The sequence below is a fragment of the Peromyscus leucopus genome, chromosome 2, assembly GCF_004664715.2.
Source record: "Peromyscus leucopus breed LL Stock chromosome 2, UCI_PerLeu_2.1, whole genome shotgun sequence".
Lineage (NCBI taxonomy): Eukaryota > Metazoa > Chordata > Mammalia > Rodentia > Cricetidae > Peromyscus > Peromyscus leucopus.
The window spans coordinates 105,769,420-105,791,849 of NC_051064.1; the positions used below are offsets into that span (position 1 = coordinate 105,769,420).

A 22,430-nucleotide genomic window follows, 5' to 3' on the forward strand; every position below is an offset into this window, starting at 1 on the left:
CATCATCTCCTTCTGCCTTTCTGTCTTTTATTTCTCCTCTCTGCTAGTCCGCTATCTTTCCTGCTAGCCACGGCGATCAGTTTTATTTATGACCAATCAGAACAACTTGACATACAGACCATCCCCAGCACAGCCAAGTGCAGACCATCTCAAACACCTGCACTCAGCCCATGTCCTAATCATCTCTATACGGACCTGGGTAATGCACAAAGAACCAAGAAGGCTCCACAGAATACAAATCATCCCACAGCATGGAGTTATCTTTATTACTCATAGAATTAGAAGATAATACATTGTGATATATTATGTCATGTTTTATGGATTATGTTGGCTGATAACTTACTTAAAAATTTTGCATCAGTAATCATAAGCAAGGAAAGCTATAGTCTACTCTTATCAATTTTGTCATGACTCATAATTTACAAAGTGAAATTTTGAGGGTTTTTTTTTCTGTTGTTTAGATTCTTAGACTGTTAAAATCATATCTGAGTCCATCATTCAGGGCAGTGGTTGTAGCTGGAAGTTTCTCCGGTCCTGCTTGCCCAGGAGTCTGGACGAATCTCTCCCACTCAAGGTCCCACAGCCACTTATAAAATAATTACTCAGAGGCTTATATTAATACAGACTATATGGCCTATGGTTTCAGGTTCTTGCTAGCTAGCTCTTTAATCTTAAAGTAACCCATTCCTATTAATCTATATGTTGCCACATGGCCATGGCATTACTGGTCTGCTAGAATCTTGTTGCTCCTTGCACAGTGGCTGATGTGACCTCCTAAAAGGAGAGGAGGCCCAATGTGGGGCAAGAGTTTCTACCTAAAACCTGAGAGAACTTAAGAAGAGATTCAACCCGACTCTGAGGCTGGATGGGACACAGAGAAACTTCCCTCTGCAGTGGCTACCCTGAGTGTCACGGCAATCATGCTGTTGTGGGTTATGCTCTAAGTACACTGGCGCTGTTGGTGTCCAATCCTGGCAGTGTATGTCAAATCACTGATTAAAGCTACAGTATTTTGTAGCATGAATCTTAAAAGGTCTTACTAATAAAAACAAACCTGGAGCCAGGTATTGGGGTGAACGCTGAAAGATCACAGAAACAGAACAAGCCACAGCTAACCTCACATCCCCAATTCCTCAGCTGATCTTGTTTCCTCAAACTGAAAGCCTCTGTGAATGGATCTCAGCTAAACTGCTGATTAAAGCCTAAGAGCTTAACTAGGCTCTAGTTCCTGGTCCTCATACCTTATATAGCTTTCTGCTTCCTGCCACCATTTCCTGGGATTAAAGACGTGTGTCACCATGCCTGGCTATTTCCAAAGTGTGGCCTTAAACACACAGAGATCTGGATGGATCTCTGCCTCTGGAATGCTAGGATTAAAAGCATGTGTGCCACCATTTTCTGGCCTCTATGTCTATATAGTGACTGTTCTGTTCTCTGACCCCAGATAAGTTATTAGGGTGCACAATATATTGGGGGACACAATATCACCACAGTATTTAAAAGTGTTTAAGTATGATATATGACTTACATGAATTCTTTCTGGTTATTGTTATGCTCATCACAGCAGTCCACTTTTACCGGTTTTTTTTTTCACTTTTTTTAAACTACATTTTTTCACTCAATATATTCTCATCGCCGTTTCCCCTCCCTCAACTCCTCCCAGATCCTCCTCACCTCCCCACATCTCCACATATCCAACTTCATGTCCTCTGTCTCTGTCTCCTCTCTCTCTCAAACAAAAACAAATCAAATTTTTAAAAGACAAATCATAAGAAACATGCACACAAAAAGCATAAAAATACAAAATCAAAAACCATAAAAATTATATATACATATATATATCTAATATATACATATATATATATATATCCAAACAAAGCAATATAAGACCAAAAAAATCTATCATCTTCTGTGACCATGGGCCTGTGAGGTTTATTACTCAGCAAGGGTTCATTGAAGAAAACTAATTTTTCCTTTTTGTTTAGGGATAGAGCTCATGTTCACTTCCCCTTCTCAGCACTGGATGCTCTCTGGCTTGGACCTATGCAGGCTCTGTGCATGCTGCCACAGTGTCTGTGCGTTCTTATGTCCAATAGCCCTGTTGTGTCTGTGTTGGTTTCTTTAGCAGCATCTATCCCTTCTGGCTCTTCTTTCTGCTTCCTTGACCATAGTTCTCTGAGCCCCAAGGGAAGGAGTTTGATGAAGACATTCCATTTAGGACCGAATGTTCCAAAGTGTCTTACTCTCTGCACATTGTCCAGTGCTGGGTCTCTGTGTCACTTCCCATCTACTGTAAGAGGGAGCTAAGTCACTGATCTACAAGTACAGCAGAATGTCGTTAGCAGTCATTTCATTACTATGTTTCTTTAATGTAAGAAAATAGCATTTGGTCTTCGCCTATTCCCTTAGCCCATCTCGTCTCGGGTTCTTGGCCACCCTAGCAGTGTCAGGCATGGGTTCGCTCTCATGGGGTGGCCTTAAGTCCAATCAGAGGGTGGTCGTTTACTCAGACAACATTTGTGCCAGTATGGCACCAGTGTGTCATGGAGGCAGGTCACCATTGTAAATTGCAGGGTTTGTAGCTGACTTGGTGGCTCCCTTTCTCCTCTGGTAGCATGCAGAGTACCTTCTAGAACCATGAAGACTAGTCAGTAGAAGTCAAGACACCCGCTTGGCTTCTCTGTATTTAATGAGATATGTAAGTGTTGTCTTCAGCAATAGGGATTACCATCAGTTAATGGGGATCAATCAATGGCCTTGACAATAGCCTGAGTTGTTTGGGGGTTTCCATGGGGCCCGTTTGGCCAACAACTCAATTAGATATAGCCCATTCCCGGCACTGAAAGTCACTTGGTAGTAAAAGATGTCTAGTTGGGGCTTTGTATCCCCTGGTATTTGGTGACTCCATTTAGATTTCTTTCATATATGTGTGTATTTTAAGAATCTTCTACTAGTAGATTTCCATATGATTCCTCAAATGGCCCTTTGTTAGTGTCCCTTACTGTATTCTCTCCTGTATCCTCTTTTCTCTCCCTCTCCCCATTTAATACTCCCATTCCAGTCTTCCCTCTGAGTCTCCACAACTGTATATTCTATTTCCTTCCTGGATGGAGATATTGGGGTGTCAATAGATAATAGCTAAACCCCTGATCACATGGAGAAAAAGTACTATGAAAGAGGATATACTGGAAAGAAAGGAGAGAGAGGGAGAGAGAGAGAGAGAGAGCTGAGTAGTTCCCTTACTGCTTCTGTAGTCCTAAAACTATATCCTGGAGTTACAGATAGTTGTGAGGTGCCATGTGAGTGCTGGGAATTGAACCCAAACCCTCTGGAAGAGCAGTCAGTGCTCTTAACAACAGACCCATCTCTCCAGCCCTGTTTCCTTTTTTTTTTTTAAAAGTAGGAACAGATAATCCCCTAAAATACTAAAATTAAAAAGGACTAAAGAAGCCCGACTTTTGAGAACATGATAGGTATCTGACTTCTGTTCTTTAATTTATTTCTTTATTTTGAGACAGGGTCTTACTGTGTAGCCCAGGCTGGCCTTGAACTTGTTATGTAGACCAGACTAGCCTTGAACTCACAGCTCCACCTTCCTCTGCCTCTGGAGTACTAGAATCAAAGACATGGCCATCACACCCAGCTGGAATCTGATTCTAAATCACAGATAACTAATGAAGCATCATCACCACAATACAAACCTTATTTCAGAAAGACAACGCCATGTCTAGTGACATCAGCACCTAGATGTTGGTCTTTGACTGGCCAAAAGCACACTCTGTGAGCCTAGTATGACGTGGGTCTGTCTTTATCATCCTCAACAGGGCTCCCAGGCAAGGTTTGCGCTCTGATGCTAGCCAGCAACTGAGCCCATCTTTTCCAAGATCTTTTGGCTGTGATTTCAAGCTTGTAAGAAACATCCTATTATTTCAGCAGCAAGAAATCTTTCTTTGGAGCTTGTCATCCTAGAAAGAGCTACCCCCCAAAATGAAGAAATTTGAGCATAATCTAAAATGTTGCTTATGTTCTTGTTCAAAATCATATTTCCCTTTAAAAATCTATGAGGAAACAAAATCAAGGTATTTGATCTTTTCTGACAATGTATTTGAGTACATTTTTAATGGGAAGTGCAACTTTGTTCTTTAGATATTCTTATAATTGATAGTAGCATTGTCTTTTTTTAAAGAGTACAAGGCAAGCAGCTGATAAAGCTGTAGAGAAATGTATCTGGCCTCAGGACCAACCTGATCATTTTTTTTTTGCTACACACCTCTTTGTTGGTCTTTCTAGGGCAATCCTAGCTACAATTTTGTCTTTTTCTATAAACATAACAGCTATTGACCAAATGTTCTGAATTAACATCTATTAAAAGAAGATATATAAATAACCAGGAAATATATGAAAGATGCTCAATGCCAGTAATTACCAGGGAAATACAAAGCCACTTAAAATTGTCTATTAACAATAAGACAAAAACATAACAGATGTTGATGAAGTGCAGAAGAAGGAGAACTCTTGCATACTGTTAGTAGAAATGCAATTATAAAAACAATAGAAAGCTTGCTCAACTTGAAAGAGGACTGCCATATGATCCAGTAGTTCTGCTATTGGGTATACATCCAAAAAAAAGGAAACTTGTGGTGATATATTGTGTACCCTAATAAAATTTGCCTGAAGATCAGAGAGACAAAGGAACAAGCTTTCACTTACCTCTGGGACTCCTCAGCCTGAAAAGCTCTAGTTCTTGTCTCCTCGAGCCTTATATACCTTTCTCTGTCCAGCCATCACTTCTGGGAATAAAGGTGTGTGTCCTTCCCAGTACTGGGATTAAAGGTGTGTGCCACCACTGCCTGGCTGTTTCTCTCCTACACTGAATCAATCTCATGTAATCCAGGGTGGCTTTGAACTCACAGAGATCTAGATGGATCTTTGCCTCCCTTTGAGTGCTAAATTAAAGGCATGTGCTACCACTGCCTGGCTTCTATGTTTAATTTAGTGGCTTGTTCTGTCCTCTGATCTTCAGGCAAATTTTATTAGAGTACACAATATATCACTACATAAACTAGTATGTTAAGTAGACATCTGCACCTACCTATGCATCGTGTTATTATTTACAATAGCCAACATATGGAATCAGCCTAAAAGCCCATCAACACATGAACAGATAAGGAAAATGTCATATATATACATACACAGTGGATTATTCAGTAATAAAAATGCTCCGTAGCTACTTTCTGTAACATGAACAAGCTTCCAGGATATTAGATTAAGTGACATAAGCCAGGCATGTATAGAAAGATAAATACTACATATTCTTATCGAACATGGAAGCTAAATATTTGATTTGACTGATGTAGAAAGTAGAACAGCATTATGGGAAGATGGTTAACAGGTGTGTGTGGGAGCAGCCGACTAAGAGTAACTTCTAACAGTTCAGTCGCTGTGGTTGCTCATAGTTGTTTACTTCTAAACAGCTAGCAGGAAAGATTTATAGTGTCGCACATACACACACATTTACTGAGACTGTAGTTATGTGAATTACCTTGATCTCATCACTAAACATGCTCTATATGCATTTATATCTCACATTGTGCCTCATAAATAGGTACACTGTTTCTATGTGCGTCCAAACTTTCAAACTATATTCCGAAAAAGAATCTTCGAGCACACTTTCTGCCTAGCTATTAGGCTTGCTGCAATCCTAACACAAACTGGTGTGAGCTGCAGTGAATGCAAGAGGTCTGCTCTGTTCAGGAGAGCCAGGGCTGGGAGCAAAGGCTGACCAACTCCTCCCTTACCTGCAGCTTTGCTTCACCTCCGAATTTCCTGCCTCTGCTCACCTCCAGACTCCACCTGACTTTCCCCATTCAGAGTTCCTTATTGTTTTTATAACTTCCACCCCATGTTCATTCATTTTTTCCCCATAAACTATCCCCAAATTCCATCATTTTCAAATTTTCCCCCATTAGTCTTGTTTGCCTCTGCTTTCTACTGAGGAGCCTTTCAGGCATCTCCAACACCTGGCCCTCTGCCTCACCTAGCCTTTCCCCCGCCATCCTCAGCACACAGGACTCTCTGCGCATGTCACTCTCTGACTGCAACCTTCTCTGATGCATGTGCCAGCCCTTTGGGTGTCAATGACACTAATTCTGCAAAGCTAACAGGGAGGACTTAACAAGCCTCTAGACACAACACTAAGCGACTTTCTGGCAACCCCCAAACCTAAAATCATTTTTTTTGCTCCTTTATAACTGTAATTTTGCTAGCTATGAATTGTAAATGTAATTATATGTGTTTTCCGATCGTCTTGAGCTACCCCTGTGAAAGGGTCACTCACCCACAAAGGAGTATGGACTCACAGATTGAGAACCACTGGTTTACAGGCTTCTGAACTTGGTATTGTTATAATTGCCATTTTATAGGTAAGAAACCAAAGCCCAGAGATGCATGGTTGGCCGAGGGTCTCAGACCCCAATGAAAATGAAACAATTCCATCTCATACTGTTTAACACCAGTATCCATCCACGTTGTTAACCTTCATTAAAGTAATTTGCTTAACACACACACACACACACACACACACACACACACCCTTTATGCAATAACTCACTGAATTTTTCAGAGCAGATCAAGTTGTCCTTAAGACTTGTTTTATTTTGTAATCTCTTCCTTTCAAAACTCTACTGCCTTGTAGACATAGTGGAAAAAGCCATAAGCAAGAGTATCTCTGAGGAGACTTTAATTTTGAAATGCAGAGCCATTGAAATGTGTCCTTGAGGGGAAACAATAAGGCTTATTTTTTTTTTAATTAAGAAAATCTTGCCAGGTGGTGGTGGTAGCACACACCTTTAATCCCAGCACTAAGGAGGCTGAGGCAGGTGGATCTCTGAAGTAGAGGCCAGCCTGGTCTACAAAGCAAGTTCCAGGTCAAGCTTCAAAGCTACACAGAGAAACCCTGTCTTGGGGGGAAAAAAATCTTGTAAGTTGCTAAGGAACTGAATTGCTTTTTGATTTTGACTAATTTGCTTCTTGCTTGGCCTCCTTCGCTGTATTCTTTATTATTCCACGGCCACCAGTATCTCACATTCCCTCTGGAAGGAAACGGAACTCTGTCAGGATCTGGGTAATATTAAGAGAGGGTGTTATGAATGATTAGACCTGTCTTCAGTAAGGAAATTTTCATAGCCCCGATTCTGCTGTTCCCCATTTTAAAAAGACCTTTCTCTAGTCTCCCATCTCCCTTCATCATTTTCTGTCTCTCTCTTCCTCTCCGCGTTTCCATTTATTTGTTTTTGCTTGGCTGTCTGGCCTTGTTAAAGCCAGGATGACAGGACAACGGCCTGGAAGTCCCTTTGAAGGACTCCTGGGTCTCTTGAGAGCACTCAGGTGACAGACCCTCAACTCGACCAGACCTTGTGTCTGAACCCTTCCAGGGCAGGCAGATCCCACCCCAGCAAGTTGCCAAGCCCCGGGCTCCGCCCATTCCTCCTGCGCAACCTGGAACGGTTGCCTCCCTCTGGATTTCCCCTGGGGTGAACGTCTCGGCTCCGAGGCGACTCAAGATCTCAGAAGGCGCGTCTCTCCTGAAACGTGCCCGTAGCAGGGGCTGCCGTTGGCAGCTGCCGCCGAGGCTGCGAAAGAGGCTCTCCACCTGGGGCGAGCGGCGGCCCAGCTCAGCGGGAGGACGCGGTGGCGGCGGGGGTGGCGGTGAGACCCGCAGCCCGGGGTCGCGGCTGCAGAGCCGAGTGCGTGGGAGGAGACAGCGCGCACACGCCTGCGGCGGCGGCGGCGGCCAGGGCTTAGGCTTCTGCCGTCAGCCCCTTCTCCCGCCTCTCGCCCCAGAAATGAGCTGGAGCATCGCCGGTTTGATTCCAGAGCCCGGATCGGGTGGGTTCTTTTGTTTCTTTGTTTTAATGACAGTTCCCAGCCCTTGGGCATGTCATGCGCAATTAATTTCCTGCCTCTTTTCAAGGCAGCTGGGGTGAATTTTTTTTTTTTCTGCATCATCCTTTGGGGGATGGTTGTTTATGATGTGACGTCAGCGAATTGATTTTTCTCTCGTGAATGAGAGGGAGAGACACATAGAGAGACAGAGAGACATACATAGACAGGGAGACAGAGAAGGGGCAAGGAGAGAGAGAGAGCACGAGCCGGCCACAGATGACAGATGTGCGCAGAGGCCAGGTGCTGACATTTGAAATTCCTTCAGGTCAAAATGAGGTTGGAATGGAAATGTGAAAATGTGTTGCCAAGACCTGGAATCACTGAGAAGTTTTTTCTTTAAAAATGAATAAAAGAGAAAAACGAAAAAAATCCCCTGGGCAGCTCAGTTTCCTGGGCTCCTTTCTCGCTGGCGTCCCCAGTCACAGTGGCAGCTCAGAGATCATCGGGCGCCCGGGAGCCGCAATAGGCTTGCGAGGACCACGAGGAGGGGCGGGGGAAGTGCGTCACCAGGTGGGGAAGGGGCTGTGTTTTTGGAGAGGAGCGGGAGGCGGTGGGGGTGGCGAGGAATGGGGACGGGAAATGGGTTCCGTGCGCTCTCCGGGGGTATTGTGTCAGGAGATGCAGGCTGGCTACCATGTGACGCGGTCCAGAGCTGAAGGGATTGGCCGAGGCAGTGCAGGCGGTGCAGCTCGCCGGCTTGCTGTTCCTCTGCCTTTCTCTCTCAGCATCTTCCTGGGAGCTTGTAGGTGAAGCACCAGCACCAGCAGCATCCATGGCCTGTCTTTCGGGTTAACGCTTGTCTCCTTTGGCTTGGCAGCAAGCAGAGCAGACCTCAGCAGCGACATTGTGAGGACTTAGCTGGGACCTGGAAGCACATCCTCCTGTGTTTTTTCTGACTCCTTGGAAATTAAGGAATGCAATTCTGCCACCATGATGGAAGGTAGGATTCCCTCTGCTGTGGTTGGCTGGCTCCAGGCAAGATTTGGGTAGACCGGTATGGAAGAATGCATGCAGCCGGTGTCTGTGTCTAGAATCTGGCTGCCAGGCTTTTTGCGAGCAGAGAAGGCAGTTTGCTTGCGACCGTCCAAGGGCTTAGACTAATGGAATCAAACCACAGGGTTTCTGCCTAGCTCAGAACCTCCACAGCTCCCAGCCCCTTTGAAAGAGAAAAGCCCAAGTGTTTGTAGGAAGCTGAGACAGTGAGGAAGAAGCTTGCAGACCAAACAAGTTGGGAGAAAAGATAAGGTTTTTTTGTGTGTGTGTTAGGTTCCTGAAAGCATGCTGGTTAAATCTTTGCAATGGAAACTTGTTTTCAGAAATTGACATTAGACGGGAGAGGTCATCGACAGAGTTCCTTACACGCTGTCGTTGTCAGTGAACTGTTTACATATCTTAGACGATGTTTTTTGATCTCTGAGGTTTGCATTATAATATTGGAGTGAGGGGCGCAACAAATTTGGTTCATAAACTAGAGTTTTATGGGGGCTGTAATTGCAGCAGAATGAGAGCTCTAACAAAAATACCTGGGCCTCTGGGCTCCTTAATCGGGATCATACCAGTTCGGAAAGGAAATGGCTCTTAGCTAAATATCAAGTGATTATTTGCTGATAATCTTACTACATGTAACATTAAGTGTGAGGAGGAACTTTCCCTGGGAGATGCTGTTTAAAATACACATTATTCTACTAACATGCCCTTTCCAGCCTGAGGTAGTGACAGCCAACATCACCTTAGAGAAAGCAACAAATTGGTCAGAGAAGAAGCAGGGAGCTCTGTGCTGGCTTCGATTTTCGGTTTCCACATTATAGGATGGTGCTAAACTCCTGGCCTTTCCTAAGATGACAGGCAGAAATGTTGTACCCAGTTTGGATTTTAAAATGCAGAATCCAGTGCATAATGGGTCTCAAATCAGCCATAGACACAGCAGAGAGGCTGCCTTTTGAGTCAAGGTCTGGCCTACTAGTTGTCGATGGTCAGTGGACCTTATAAATTTACTGAAATAAAAGGAAACCAGTTTCAACAAAACCTGCAATGTAACCTGTACTCATTTGGCAGAAATGAGTCTCTCTCTCTCTCTCTCTCTCTCTCTCTCTCTCTCTCTCTCTCTCTCTCTCTCTCTTCAGAAATGAATGTCTCTCTCTCTCATCATCATCATCATCATCATCAAATGTCATTAGTGTGATTTGAGGGAGTGAAGAATTCTGGGGCAGAAGCTCACAGATTTTGGGAAGTAGCCTTAAAAGGAGGCAGGATATCATTCTGTTTAGCATCTGATCTCATTTTTCAGAGAGCTAAGTAATATTTTTTGACTAGGATTAAATCAGTTTTTGTTAATTCAAAATTAATTTAATCTTTGAATAACAAGGCAAGGTAAACAGAAAGAGTATAATTTATGTAGTTTTCAATTCAAAGCCCATATGATTTATCTTCATGGGGGGGGATCTTCTCTATAGAAGTATTATGTTTTTTCAGCTAAATTTTATGTAGAATCTATTAAAATGCACCTGCATACATTCCAATTCAATTCTGACCTTCCATGGGGAATTTGAGGACCTGTCCTTTTATACTTCTTGCCTTGAAACTATCGCATGAGTTCTCTGGAGCTGGTAGCATTTCCTGATGCTCATTAGCGGTTCTCCTGGTAATAAGGTCTGGTGTGCCATCCAGAACGTCAGCTCAAAGGTCTGAGATAAGCTTATCTGAGCTGCAGAAACTGAAATGGGAACTCGTAACAAAGACTGGCGTTGGAGCTGAAGTAGCACCATGGCCAGCTTGCCAAATTCATCCCATGAAGGATGTTATCGTCACACTAGTAGGGATCAGAGGTGGACACTATGGGTACAGTTGTTTCTAGAGAACCTTTGGGGGAGTGCCCCCTGCTTTCCAATTTCACATGAAACTAAGAAATGCTTTCTATCCGTAATTCCCGCTTAAATGGTCTCCTAATAATTGTTCAGTGACCTTGGAAAAACAGGTGGGAGCCTTAACCAGGAATCTGTTTGCCTGTCGATGGCCTTCCAATTACATGGCCAGTCTTTTTAGCAATGTCTGTTAGATTTCTGATGCTGCATCCCAGAATCCCTCTTCTAAATTGTTCTTACTCTGAAGGTGTGATATGGCAGTTATGTCCACTGAAATCACCTCTAGAGAAAGCCAGGCTGTTGCACATACCACAGTAACCTTGGAAAGCTAAGGAACCTCCAAAAGGTGCCCCAAATGCTGCCATGGCAGCTGTGTTGAAATGCCGCTGTGTACTGTGAGATTGCACCACTGAGCATCTACATAGTCTGTTCTCAGCCAGTTCCTATGTGCCACATACACATGGTCACACATGCATGTGCAGTCATGCACATAAACACAGTTCTAGAGAGGAGAGGCTGCAGTTCGTACTTGTGTGGTGTGTGTGTTGTGTGTGTGTGTGTGTGCATGCACATTGCTATATTGCTGCAGTGTTTCTGTATACAGCTTTGAGAAAGCATGGCAGGGCAACTTTTTAGTCCCTCTATTCTGTGGGAAACAGGAATAAATACATATTTAGCTGAATAGCTCATGGTTCAGATTCATGTCTGTGTTTGTTTGGAACATGATATAGGCTTCATTCACCCAGTGTCTTTGGGAAGGCCTGGTCTTAGATGAGGAATGGTACCACCTTCCTCTTGTTCTAATACTGTGAGAGGCAGCTTCGTAACTGCAGGATCCTTATATAGCTCAGCAGCAGTATGTGACTCCGTGGCTCTATCTCAGTTATTCTTATGAAAGTAGTATCTTTTAAGAGACTTAATTTGTTGCTGCCTGAATTCTTTAATTTTTGGCAATGGTTGATAATGAGTTGTGTCTTTGTTGAGGGAAACTACATGATGATACTCGGATGCAGTATGGGATTGAAGGAAGAGGTGGCAAGCAGAGGGAACTACTGCTATGGGTCTGTGCATTGGGTCTGTGCATTGGTGATGCTAAGATGCAGTCAGCATGGTTAGGGCAGTGAGTCAAGGACTAGTCTTTGATATGTTATTATTAAAAATCTTAAGTGGTATTTCCTAAGATAACTGAAAGTAATCTAAGGTCTCAGAATCTTTTCATTTCTGGCTATTAAATACATTTCTTGTCCCATGCAGAACTACCTGGTACTCTGTTTTGGATTCCATCTTCAGGCTCTTAAGTGCTGCTATATTCAAATATCAGTTTCCTCGTGCCAATGGCTTCATTCTGTATAACAGTTTTTAAAAGGAGAAAGCATACTTTTAAGGATTTAGTTGCAATTCAATGTGACTAATAAATTTTAATTTATTTGCTACTCACAGGCATGTCTGCATAGATGTATTCTTGATAGAATATTTTATAATACTTTTTCCAGATTTAAAAAATTAAAAATAATACATTGTCATAGAAAAAATACCCATGGTAGAATGGAATTTGAATTTATGTCCATATAACAAAACAGACCTTGAAGAACTTTTTCTTTTTACTTTGCAGCAGAGCAGAGATGTTAGCCACACGGAAAAACAAGCCTTTGTTTCTATAGTTGCATATTCTGTTTCTCTCTACTTAAAATATGACTGCTGGTAGGACCCTGCCTTTTCATTCCTTATTAGTACTTTTTATGCCCCAAATGATTACTTAGATGATTTTGTCCAATTTGAGATTAGCTGAACATCTGTTGCTGCAATAAACCTGTAAACTCTAGAAATGGAATTTTCTATTTGGAAAATTCTTTGATGTGATTTACAAAAAAAAAGCAACAAAGCCTTTGAACAAGAGTGCTCATTTTATAGTTAGCTCAGAGGTTTTAGAGAGAGTGCCTCAAATGCTACTGATTCCCTTCCCTTAAATGGTGAAGTTACTTTAATAAATCTAAGCATGCATCTGAGATTTTAATACCCCTCTGTCGTTTATGTAATTTCCCTCCATCTTCAGGTTGGGAAGAGACTGTTAGACGCTTCAGTTATTGTGTGTGTGTGTGTGTGTGTGTGTGTGTGTGTGTGTGTGTGTCCCCTGGATCTCAGTCTATAGACAGGGCTGGCCTCAAACTCACAGAGATCCGCCTGCCTCTGCCTCCTGAGTGCTGGGATTAAAGGTGTGTGCCACTGCCACCCAGCTAGATGCTTTATTTCTTATCAATCCCAGTGGGCAACTTCAAATCTCTGAAGAGAATGGGTAGTCATCTACTAGTCCATCAATGGCAATTAGCCCAACTTTAGACTGAAGACTAAATACTTGCCATGAACAGGACAGCTCTCACAGTGACGCAGCAGAAGAGAATGATGGCATGAAATGTGTTTTTAATTTCAAGTATTGCTTCTGGATATTGCTGTTAGTCTTCCCACATGACTTATCTAAGTCAATTATTAACAAAGAAAACTTAATTAGAAGAAAATGAGGAGCTAGAGACAAAATTTGAAGGCATCTCCAGAAATTATTTTACATAAAGAAGCTTTAGAGACTTGTGATAATACTGTAGTTTTTATGTTCAGTTTTACTTTTCAGTTCCATTCTTGTGACTTACCTTTTCTTAATTCCATTTTATCGTAGGACACATTGTCCAATTGAAAGGTCCTTATATAAACTCTCAATGGAATGAAGAAAGGGAGAGATTTTACTGAAATGACTAGAAAGGAGTCGGAAATAAGATTTGATAGGTTATAGTATGTTTTAGCTTGTGTCTTAGAACCCTGAGAAGAAATAGACTGTGTGAAGAGGTGGTCATAGATAAAAAGGAACAGCAAGTATTGTGAGGACAGGATCCCCTGGGGAGAAAGCAGGTATTGGGGCTAGCTTGTCCGTGCACTGGCCATACTTACTTCAGTGGATACATCATTGCTTATTCACCAGTGAACTAGCTACTGGAGAAGTACTGTAGATGTGGGAGGGATGAGGCTCCATTCTTGGGGTCTGAATATTCTTGGGGTTCATTGCCTCTGTAGAATATTAGAAACATTATATATATATATGTATATATATATTCTATATATAAACATACATTTATATGTTTTTCTAATATGTCAAACATCTATATTTAAATTTCTTATATTATGCTGCATCCTTGTTTGAAATTTCCATTCTTCCCATTTGCATTTCTCTTTACATCTACAGTCTACATGAGCCTGCATGATGATCCTGCTGTCTTCTTCAGGTTCAGCTAATGTTTATTGATAATAATACTACGTGCCTTCTAGTATTTAGAATAGAATTTTCCCTCCATCCAAGCTCTTGCTTTGCAAAAATCATTTTTCATAGCTTGTAGAATCACTAATTCTCTTAGGATTCCTGCAAAACCTCCACTCCTCAACAGGATTTCCTTTTGTTCATGTTATCCCCAAATCCCCAACACATACCTTGGGCCACTGAGTCCCCATAGCTGAAGTTAGAGCTTGAAGGTAAACCCTCAAAGATAGGCATCTGGTCTACCACATTCACCTCTGTAGCTTTCATACCTAGTGGCGGCCTAATATTTGTTCATTGAGTAAGTGAGCAAAACTAGATATAAATAAGTAGCTCTTATATCTACATGTTGTCCATGGTACATGTAAAAAAATTAATGTTCAAATTTATGTTCTCACTAGAGCCTCAAAACTTACAAACATGACACAATTAGGAAATAAGACAGTGTAATACAGTGCTAAAAGAGATTGTTTATTTGCAAATATGCACGAGCTTGCTTTACTTGGATGATTCTCTCCAAGGAAATGAATTCATAATGGAAAGAGACACATTATGCTGCACTATGCAAAGAATTCTGAGTCCATTTTATCAATACACCGGATGCCTCCCTAATATTTGTGCCTTCCTTTCTTCCATTTTCCCTCCACCATTCCCTTCCTATGTTCTTTTTCCTTTCTCTGCTTTAAAATGGAGAGATAAATATCAATGAGTATACATTTGAGCAATGTGCTGGTGTTTGCAATGATAGCATCACAGAATGTGAGCTTTTTCAGATGCCAAGTTATTTCCAAATAAAGCATTTGTCAGTCTTAGGAGTTCAGTGTGTTCACTGAACTTCTGTAGTTTGGGCTTTTGTATATAAAGAGTATGGTGGTTCCAGAAGTTATACTTGAGTGTGAGTTTAAGTTCTGGGACTCCTTGGCTGGGTGCCTTGGGGAAATCACTTTACATTCCAGGCTGTTTCCTCATGACAGAATGAAGTGATTGATCTGTCCTATATCTAGAACTCCCAGCTCTAAGAACCCATTGCCACTGCTGAATGATTGACTTCTCCCGAATTTTTCTCCCTCCAGGGTTGAACTCTGAGGCTAGACTCTTCTTCCTCCAAGCTCAAAATGTATGCCTGCATGCAGTTAACTCAAATACACTGCTCTTCCCCTTTGTTGTGTAATACTCTCCAGTTGTTGTTCTGTGTGCATGCCACAGATTAGTCTTGCATCGTTGCTGTAGTAGAAGACAAAAGCATCTATGTACCTGTCTCCTATAGAACCTAGTATAGCACCGTTTCTTTATCCATTAAGATTGTGTATAGAACTAGTGAAACTACAGAGAATAAGTGTCTGGAGAATGAAGCCATACATCTATATCACACCCCTCTCCTCAAGGTCCAAGAAATATCACAGAAGAGGGGGCAAAAAGATTGTTAAGAGCCAGAGGTTAGGGAGTCCCAGAACAAAGCTGTGTCTTCTGGACATGACAAGACCAATGCACTGATGGATTCACAGTAGCTATGCTTGCCTGTTGTGGTGGTTTGAATAAGAGTGACCCCTATGGGCTCATATATTTGAATGCTTAGTCACCAGGGAGTGGAACTGTTGGGAAGGAATAAAAGGACCAGGATGTATGTCCTTGTTGGAGGAAGTGTGTCACTGGGAGTGGGCTTTGAGGTTTCAAAAGCCCGTGTCAGGCCCAATCTCTCAGCTACTGCTCAAGTGCCATGCATGTGTGCTGCATTGCCTGCTGCCGTGATGATAATGGACTGTCCCTCTGAAACTGTAAGCAAACCCCCAATTAAATGCTTTAGTGATTGCCATCATCATGGTGTCTCTTCACAGTAACAAAACACTGGCTGAGACACCTGTATAAGGCCTGCACAAGATCAAGCCAATCAACATTTCCATTCTTATGATAGTTGGATCCTTAGGAGGCTAGGATTATCAGACCAGCACACTGACCGCCTGATAATGGTGCCTCTTGGACTTATTCTTCCCACACTTTAAAGTAAATGAATGTATGTCATGTGCTTGTCTTAGTTCATCATTCCAAATTCACAGAGCTGAGCATTCAGCTATAATGCTAAGCTTGAACACATTCAACAAAGAGAAGTCAGACCTCTGATAAGGCTCTTTCAGAACCAGGATCACTTGTCACGTGATGAGCTCTCAGCTGTGTCTCAAAGGCCTTTACATAAGTGGGGAGGGAGGTGGAAGTCACTCCCCCTATCTGAGGAGCTGTTGACAGTTCATAACTACTGGGGGAAGAGGAGTCGGGAGTTTTTTTTAGGGGTGTGGTCCCTGGTAGGTTGCCCATGCTCCAGTAGATGGCCCCACATCTGTGTGTATCTGGACAACACAATTTGGACTCGTTGAGTTATAAAAACAAATTTTGTTTTTGTTTAAGAGGATATGATGTTGTGAGGGGGTGGAAGGTTTGGGAATGAATGTGAAAAGAGTTAGGAGAAGGAGCAGAGAGTGACTATGATCAAAATATATTATGCATGTATGAAATTCTCGAAGAATTAATAAAATGTTTTATTTTAAAGCAATTAATTCAAATGAGCATATGCTTTAATATATATGTATATATATACATACATACATATATATATATATACATACACACACACACACACACACACACACACACACACACATATATATATATATGATGCATACTAGTTGCCAGGCAACTTGTTCAAGGTGCAGCGCATTCAGTGGTGAACGATTTAACCCAAAATTTCTCCAGGTCCACTTGGAGGTTTTCCTTTAGTGTCAGGTACTATACTTGTACTAAAAATGACAGAGGAAAGGAGCCAGCTGTAGTCACTGTCATTAGAAACCTGGAGTCTGGCATGGCGCCTAGTGAGATAAACTACCTTCTCACACACATTGCAATCCCACAGCTTCTCTGTGTGGGAAAAAGAATAAGTGTTACCATCCTGATTTCAAACAGAAACGGGGGCCCAGTGAGATGAAGTGACCCGCTAAGCCGAACAGCTACGAGAATCATGAGCTAAGGCTTTGACTCCCAGGTGAGAGCTCTTCTGTGTCCCACAGTATGACTGGAAAATCCGGGTGTCTGACATGCAAGCAGCAGGCTGTTTAGATTCCGTGTGGTATTTCCTCACAACTAAGAAAGCTGGTCTCATCACCCGGCTCTGGTCCTCGCCACCGTCAGCCATCAGCTTGAAGAAGGTCCCTAACTTAGCAGTGAGCTCCGTTCCTTTCAGTCACACTCATTGTCTTCCCTGGAGTTTATGGTGACAAGGGTCACACTGTACTGTCACTCTTCCCAGGGACTCTAAACTTTCACAGCTTACATTCTACAAAACATTTTATAGAAAACCTGCTTCTCACCATGAACAAAAGCCCCTTTCTCCCTTAGTGGGACAGCTCAGTTTTCACTGGCATCTTGTGAAAGCTTGGGCTATTGTCGTGAACATATGATAGTGCACACCATCATTTGAAGGTTAACCAAACTGGTCCAGCCTCGTTTTGTAGTTGAGGAGACCCACGCCAAATGCAGCAACTTATCCAAGGCGGTCTTTATTCTCTCTGGAAGATAAATGAAAGTTCATTTTAGTCATGATTCCAAAAATGTGGATAGACAAAGACGGGGAACCCATGGTGTCTTTCACGTTCAAAGGTGCCGAGGCTGGTTGGGTGACTGCCAAAAGACACACAAATGAATGTGTCCCCCGGGGTCATCGTTCTACTGAGTGCACATACAATGTGACCATTTATAGCACTTTCCTCTCCGAGCTTATGCACCTGCTGTCAGCGAGTGTGAAAAGAAGGACAGGCCTTGAACCTCCCACCAGCTGCGTGACCTTGGGTGAGTGCTGGAACTGCCTGGCCTCAGCTTCCCCACGAATGAGGTAGGAGCACAGCCGGTCCCCACCTCCCAGAGTCATTCTAAGAGCACGGTGTGATAATACATGGGAAAGTATCTGGGAGAGGCTGGGACACATGCAGTTTTCTCTGGGCTCTGCCCCAGTGGTTACTAGTTCATTTGCAGAGGCTTAGTGTTGCTTCCTGCCACTCTTCCTATCATAGAGAAGGTTGCTGCGCCACCTCTGCAGGCAGGCCTTGCACATTTTTTCCCCACCCACTTTTAATGTATTAGCGTTGTCTGTCATCCTTTATGCTCCACGTCCACATGATAGGCTGCTCTGGTTTAGACCATGGCCCGGCATCGTTAATCAATCCCAACTGTCTTTCTCTTTGGCTTCAGCATCTGTCTTGACATCTTATTCCAGGGCACTTGTGTGAATTGGTTGGAGCTGGCACATGGCTTATCACTTTGTGTTTCCTCCCATGGACCGTTTCCCGGAGTAAAAATAGAAGGAACGACACCAGAATGCGGGTGGTCTAGCTGTGCATTCCCACATCACAAATGCTTTCAGTGAGTTACTGAAAGGGAGATGAAAAAAATGGCCATAGCATTACACAGCACTAACTACAGCAGCAATCATAAGAAATGGTCTAATCGTTCGAGCAGGGGAAGCTCCTGCCTTTGTGCTCTGACTTTAGCCTCCAGGTCTCTCTTAGATTCTCATGTCTCAAGTGGATGGTGGAAGTACATACCAGAGAACTAAACGTGTCTGAGTGTTTGGAGTCCTTCCTGATTCCTGCCCCTGCCTTCTCACTCCCAATGGATGCTCAGAGTTGTAGATCACCCTTGCAAACTTCCTGCAAACTAACTCACCTGATGCGACTTAGCCATGTCACCGCCAGTGGAGCCTGTCATGATGGTTGGAAATCAGACTTTACCTTCCTTTATTAGTTCCCTTGCTTGTGAGATCAAATGTGCTGTGCGAGGCTGCCCCATGCAGGCTGTCCGTCCCCCTCACTGCTCTGCGTGCGCAACACAGAAGTCTTCCTTATTTTCCTTCCCTTACATTCACTTCTCTCCCCGGCCCTTTATAGTAACAAGTCCAAGTTGGTGCCGATCAGTCAAGGTCACACAAAAGTGCCCTCTTCATGTGTGAGAGGTCCCTTTTTCTTGCTCATCGAGAGATTCCTTTTCAACTACCAAGGCCACCGAGCATGCTGGAGACTGCTGACTTTGGTCAGGCTGACCTCTGTTAAACCTCAAGTCTATAACCTTGAGAAGAGAGCAGATCTATTTCCTCATTAAGAATATGAACTCGTGGGCGTGGTCACTGAACATGAAAAGTTTTAAGAATTAAGTCAGAGAGTATGCTTTACTTAGAGAGATGAAACCAAACCAATGAAGGGAGGAGGGAAGGAGGAACCGGGAGGAAAGAGTCAGGGGGTGTTGGCTTTCAGGAATTGGCTTATATGGTTTGTGGAGACCGGCATGACAGTTCTGGGTCAGGCAGGGCTCAGTGCTGCTGCAGCCTTGGTGCCCAGTGTTCAGAGTCCAGCAAGTTTTAGATGCTGTTCTCTGTGGGCACAAACTTCTTTTCTATCAGTCCTGTTCCTCGTGCAAAAATGAAAGACTGCCTTGGCTAAAACCTGCCTCATTCATTTTGATTGTCCCAGGGTGGGGTGTATGTCAGCACTCAGGTAGCATCCAGTGAATGAATGGGCACTGGAAAGAACGGCAGATTTAGAAGAAACAGCACCTAGCACATGGTTATTCTCAGAATCAAAGGACTTAGCCTGTGCAAGGCATTTAGAAGACCCCTGGGTCCACAGTAAATGCTCAGTGCCCCTGGCTCGGTGGGGCCTTCAGAGGCTCCTGTATGGTTTCAAGTTGTCAAGTCATGCCCTGGATCGTGTCCCCTCTGCAGCTCCAACATTCCCTCTGCTATGGAGGATCCTTCAGGCTGAGAACCACACTGGTTCTAGCAGCATGCAGGACTGTCTCTCCCATGTCTGCCCAGTGCTTCAAATGGTTTTTCCTCTGGTTTTGAATAACAAGTTTTCACTGTTCAAAAATTTGAACAAAGACAACATTGAAATTACCAAAAAAAAAAAAAAATCACTGTTAGGAAATACCAACCATTGATACAGCTTACTGAGTGTGGAGCATGGGCTCTGGAGACAAGACAACCTGGAATTTCTTAAATCTCACTGAGTGTATCTGCAAAATGGTAAAGTAAGCCTACTGCATGAAACTTTTGGGAAGATTAAATGAGATTAAATAACCTGCTCTCAGCACAGTACCTAATATACTAAATACATGCTCAATAAAGTATAGCTCTTGATTGCTTTCTGGTCAAAATATATTTTTGTGTCAAATTCTAAATATACATATATGTATACATACATATGCCTGCGTATACATACACATATGCCTGTGAACATACACATATGACTTTTTCTCTATTAATTTGATTGTAACCACTATTCTAGGCAGTGTCTGCACTTGTTAAGACCATGGGTTCTAGAAGTGACTTCTCAAATTCAAATTCTCACTTCTTCACCTTTATGTGAACTTTTTCAAGTTATTTAACCTCTCCATGTCTTGGTTTCTTCTTCTGCCAAGATAATCTCTGCCTGAAAGAGTTATTATAAGGATTAGATTAATTGACTATTTAACATGTACTATTATTATTATTATTTTATATCGCACACATGATCCTGAAGTAGCTTGGAAAGCGTTGTTCTTTTTGGTGGCATATTGATTGATAAGTTATGTCAATGTTTCCCTGTCATGAGATGCTTAGATGATTATCAGGAGCTTAATTTGTGATTGAGTTGAAATTGCTCATGTCAACAAGTCATGTATTACAATATGAATTCTTGGGTCTTGCCCAGTGACTTATCATGATCAAGGGATGAGAGTTCTAGATCATGTTCTGATCCTGGCTTTGCAGAGTGGGTTTAGAAAAATCATTTACTGTGGAAAGAGAAAGAAAGCACTGGAAAGAGAATTTTGTTTAAATTTAAAGCTACTCTCTCTTAGCACTGCTGTTCATCAGTCATGACATGAGGCTGAGTCTACTGCCGCTCCCTCTGCTGCCTAGCATCTTGGGCATGTTGCCACATCACTGTGTTCTCATCTATATCATGATGACTATTTTGAGCATCCCTAACTTTGCCACCTGGTCATTCAGAGCAAAGTACAAAATATATAGGAAGTATTTTGAAACGTGAAACTTTATAGAAATAAAATGTAGCCTTGGGGATGTAATTTTCTGCTCTATCTTGGAAGCTTTGTTTGCCATTAAAGGCTTGGGTTTTTTTTTTTTGTATTAATAACTTTTATTATTAACTAGTTTTAAGGTCTCTAATGAGCCGTTGCTACTGTCAACTTTTCCCCACATCGCCTGCCTCTCTAGCCTACAAACAGTCTTCATTTTTGGAATTCAAGGGGTGTGTACCTTCCTATTGTGTTGAATTATTTATTAGATTGAGGGAAGCTATATATAACATTGTTAAGCAGGATAAAAATATTATCACTAATAATGGCTGTTTAGGGAGACAGTTTCCGAATACAGTTGAAAATGTGTTCAAATAAAATGTACCTTGGCCTGGTTACAAAGCCCAACATAGTTCTGAATCCACTTTAAGATTATAGGTAGAGAGGATTCAGTCTAATCTACTCGCTCAGAATGCCAGATCCAATTATTCAAACTAGATTTCTTCTCCTGAGAGTTCTCTTGCCTTCTCCTTCATGGAAACACAATTCAGTGTGACTCACTGAAGAATGGAGCTCAGTGGGACTGGTGTGATAGCCTAGTCAGGAAAACGCCCACCACACAAATGTGAGGACCAGGCTTCCATCCCCAGGACCCGGATAAAAGGCTGTACTTGTTCTCCCATTGTGTAAGGTGTAAATCACAGGGGGCTCCAGCTTAACTGAAATGGTGAGTGCAGGGCAGTGAGAGCACCTGTTCTCATAAAACAAAGTGAATGGTATATGAGGAAAGATACCCAAAGTTGATCTCTGGGCTCCACTCACATGCACATATAGTGCAGCCACACACATGAATCTGCACACACATGAACCTATGTATACACCCACATCCAGAGTGGACCTTTTCACATTCTTGATCAGCCTTTGGCTTGGCAACATTGGAAGTGTCTTGGTGACCATGGAATGCTGTGCAACAGCCACACATCTAGATGTGAGGTGTCCAAGACACACAAGATTAGCAATAAGTAGACAGCTTAGCAAAGCAAGTAAATAAAAACTTAACCTCAGGTGATGCAGAAATCAATAAAACCCAAGGCAGAATCACATGCTGGATGGTTGGGAAAGACTCCTGAGCAGATGTGCCCCAGCTGAAATGTCTCCATATCATGACCCATGGAGATCCAGGAAGAGACTATTTCAGAATTGAGAACAGCAGACACGAGGGACTAGGGACTCAGGAAAATCAATGAGCAGAAAAGGAAGCCAGTCAGGACAGG

The 22,430-nt window shown here is 42.6% G+C and overlaps 1 protein-coding gene across 28 annotated transcripts in view; it reads left to right on the forward strand.

The window, feature by feature from the left end:
• The first annotated feature begins 7,733 nt into the window (after positions 1–7,733).
• Sgip1 (SH3GL interacting endocytic adaptor 1) overlaps positions 7,734–22,430 on the forward strand; it is a 193,617-nt gene continuing 178,920 nt past the window's right edge. For 7 of the 28 annotated variants that reach the window (XM_028887566.1, XM_028887612.1, XM_028887571.1 and 4 more), the window contains exon 1: positions 8,518–8,884. In XM_028887566.1, coding sequence (XP_028743399.1) covers positions 8,875–8,884 — 10 coding nt within the window. In that variant the 5' untranslated portion in view covers positions 8,518–8,874. Of the gene's footprint in view, positions 7,888–8,457; positions 8,885–22,430 lie in introns of those variants that run through there. The other 21 variants (XM_037202739.1, XM_028887576.1, XM_037202738.1 and 18 more) reach the window with 6 other exon arrangements.